The sequence below is a fragment of the Hylaeus volcanicus genome, chromosome 7 (genome assembly GCF_026283585.1).
Source record: "Hylaeus volcanicus isolate JK05 chromosome 7, UHH_iyHylVolc1.0_haploid, whole genome shotgun sequence".
Classification (NCBI taxonomy): domain Eukaryota; kingdom Metazoa; phylum Arthropoda; class Insecta; order Hymenoptera; family Colletidae; genus Hylaeus; species Hylaeus volcanicus.
In genome coordinates, this window is record NC_071982.1 from 7,074,326 (window position 1) to 7,077,604 (window position 3,279).

At 41.0% G+C, this 3,279-nt stretch overlaps 1 protein-coding gene and 1 long non-coding RNA gene across 3 annotated transcripts in view; one reads left to right on the forward strand and one right to left on the reverse strand.

The window, feature by feature from the left end:
• LOC128879413 (synaptic vesicle glycoprotein 2C-like) overlaps positions 1-746 on the reverse strand; it is a 13,683-nt gene extending 12,937 nt beyond the window's left edge. Inside the window, exon 1 of the mRNA XM_054128521.1 lies at positions 531-746. Within this exon, the coding sequence (XP_053984496.1) occupies positions 531-552 (22 nt within the window). The 5' untranslated portion in view covers positions 553-746. The remainder of the gene's footprint in view (positions 1-530) is intronic.
• A 1,215-nt stretch (positions 747-1,961) lies between these two features.
• Positions 1,962-3,279, forward strand: part of LOC128879381 (uncharacterized) — a 3,023-nt gene continuing 1,705 nt past the window's right edge. For both annotated transcript variants that reach the window (XR_008457618.1, XR_008457619.1), the window contains exons 1-2: positions 1,962-2,017; positions 2,140-2,433. This is a non-coding gene — a long non-coding RNA (uncharacterized LOC128879381). The remainder of the gene's footprint in view (positions 2,018-2,139; positions 2,434-3,279) is intronic.

Genomic DNA, 3,279 nt, shown 5'->3' on the forward strand with positions numbered 1-3,279 from the left:
ATTCTCCTGCGATTGTTTATAAGGCGCACTGTGTCCTACACGTAGAGGATGATTCTCCTGCGATCGTTTATCAGGCACACTGTGTCCTATGCGTACAGAATCATTCTCGTGCTGTTGTTTATAAGACACACTGTCTCCTATGCGTAAAGAATGATTCTCCTGCGGATCACTTACACGTATTTTCGCGACGATTTCCATGGCTGTGTACATGTAACATATTTTAGTACCCGTACTGGATCGTAAACAAAATGCAGCCGCAGCTGGCTTCATTTCACGACCGACTATTTTTGCGTGCGTGTCAGGGCGTGAAATTGAAACGGTGTCAAGAACGGAAGGTTCGTTTCACCTGTTGTCATAATTTCGAACAATGGCTCCCTTATCGCGAGACACTGAAAGCCGTTAATGTTTACGTTACTCCGTATATTGCGAGGAAAACAAAGAAGAGGAACAGTGACACTAAAGTATAATAAAAAAGAATGGTAAAATTATAAGCACCTTTAAAGTACGAAATTAGTCGATACTATTTATACCTTTTGCCTTTTCGACGTCCATTCAAACGTCTGACGCGGTGACGATGCAGAATCTGTTCAACCCCGTTGAATGATCTTCTTAATCCGTCGATGATTCTCGAGGATGTATTACACCTCACGCTAGGAAGACCATAAAAATTCTATCCCACTCGAATGGTCACAATAAATAAAGATTATGAACACACACGATCGCTTCGGATGAGCCACTACACGGCTCAAGACGACGTTGGCTGAGCTTCGAAATTAGCTACGAACAAAGCATCACTGTGTCGTTTTCCGAGGTTCAATGCCGAAGATACACCAGCCGCTTTGGCATCAGCCACTTTCGACTGCACGTGTGCCGTAAATACAGCTGGGGAAATGCCCATTAGCGTAGACCATTCTATTGTTTTCGACATTTTATCGCATTACGAACTTTCATAGGTCTGGAAATATTTATCAAAAATTGTTAGCCTTTGCCCGAAACAATTTACCTAATATAGTTGCAAGCTTCGTTGCATAATTACTGCTTGCGGGCAATTAATGGCATTTAGGCCTCCAACCACTTTGTTTTGTTCTTTTTATTTAGTAACATTGTTGGAGCCTTGAGCATTTTTTACCGAAAGTAGAAAGGTGTCGTGAAATATATTTTTGTTTCAATTCAATTGTATATCGTCTATGAAGCTAATTCCTTTGGTTGTTAATTAGCTATCGATACATGTTAGCGAAACTTTCACAATTAGGCGAGACGTTAGTTCAAAGCAAATTCATGGAAATCGTTCAAGTGTCGTTAAGAGTATATTGAGACACTGAATTCTTGCCAAGGTGGCGTAAATCGGCGACAAAGTAGGAAGGCTGATACTCGACGAAAATATCTATCCTAATGTCTTAGGATAAATTATTCTTCCTTACAGAGGTACAGAGAATAACTTTTTTTTAAATATTGGGTTGTCTAACAAGTTCGTACCGTTTTATTTTTTCTTTAGTCCTAGAACGACTTGTTCGCTATTTAGCAAAGTATTTATATGCATTCCGCATTCAATTTTTCATTATTTTCCAAGCTTAGAATTTCCAGGAGGTAAAAATCAACATTTTCGACATCTTCTTGTCTTCGCTCTTCATCGAGGTAAAAAAGATGGCCGCTCGGGAGATTCGCGAAGAAAAGCAGACGACGGAAATGTTGATTTTTGTCCCCCTGGAAATTCCATTTCTAAGCTTGAAAAATAATACAGAATTAAATTATCCGAAACAACGATTATCACGGGTTCGTAGAACGGAACTTTGCCAAACACTTTGCCAAACAGGAAACGAATTGCTCTAGGGTTAGAGAAAAAATAAAACGCTATGAACTGATCAGTCAACCAAATATACATATACATATAGTCGATGTTTGGGAATGGAATGTGAGAATCGATGGGGTCGACCGCCGAACAAAGGCCTGGCATTCGGCAACAAGCGCCGATAACGGTAGGAGACCAGTTACGCATAGCTACGCAGAAACGTCCGAGGTGTGAACCACGTGTTACTTTCATTTTTCGTTGTATCTTATGTTTATGTGTTCGTGAACCAGATTTTAAATATGTATTCAGCCTGTTTAAATATATTAAATACACGTGCTGTTTTGTTTCAGTGGGAGAGCGAGACTGCTACATGTATAAGAGAGTACAAATCTAAGTACACTTGGTCCGGACGAACGGAAGAGTTTCAGCATACGAAAAGAGCTAGACGTTTCCTGTTCGCCCAATGGAATAATACGGGTGTTTTGGTTGCCGACTAATTAACGGTCTTCTCGTACGTCTTTCCCTTTTCCGCCATTCAAGCCGTCGTTGCGCGACATAATTCCGGCAATTGCGCCAATTATTATGGGGTCAAGTGGCGGTGCGCGTGTACGGTGTGCGTGGCACGCGAAGAATAAGGAGCACCGGTAACAATTATCCCCGACAACAGTTTAATCTCCTTCCCCGCGTTGCTGTATCCTCCTTTCCTAATTTAATTAACGTCCCGAACTGGACGAAAAAGAATTCTAGCCAGCGATCACGAGTAAACAGCGTCGTATGACGATCCGTGAACCGCTGTCGAGCGTTTAATAACGTTGGGCGTTTTGAAAACAACGTTTTCGCATCAAATACGCTCCCGTTAATATCGTTGCAATTTTTAAATAAACAAACTCGGTGTTTCAAGTAGTTTCAAGTCTTGTTAAAGAGTTTCCTCTTTCCTATCTCGCGCAGAGGTCTTCCTCTCGCCATGAAATTCTGGAATGAGACAATGGGGTGGGTTTGGAGGGTGAATGGGAGATCCTCCTGCCGGGAAGTAAAGTTCATCGAACGATTTCTATCCTGTTCCGGCTCGAGTCCCTCCATCGCGACGATAACAGCCTCGAAATTTCCTGCTAACCTTGTTCCTAAGGAACGAACTAAAACGTTCGTCGAACGTTGAAACTATTCTAAAAATTTGTCCTCGGCATTATCTATCGTTTAAACGCTAACTTTACGTTCTATCGATGCGATTAACCACTTCAGACCTGGCGTCTATAATTTAGTACACAACATTTAAAAAGTACCAACGCTATCGTTCAGAAATGAGGAAAGAACAGTTTTCCCAGGAAACTCCCCATTTGGAAGTTTTTCTTATTCTTTCCATACTAATTTTGGTCCAAGTTGACCCTGAAAATTAAACTACATTAGCACGAGAAAAAAGTAATTCTGTTAGGACACAAAATTTAAAAAGTACCAACGCTATCGTTCAGAAATGAAGAAAGACCAGTTTTCCC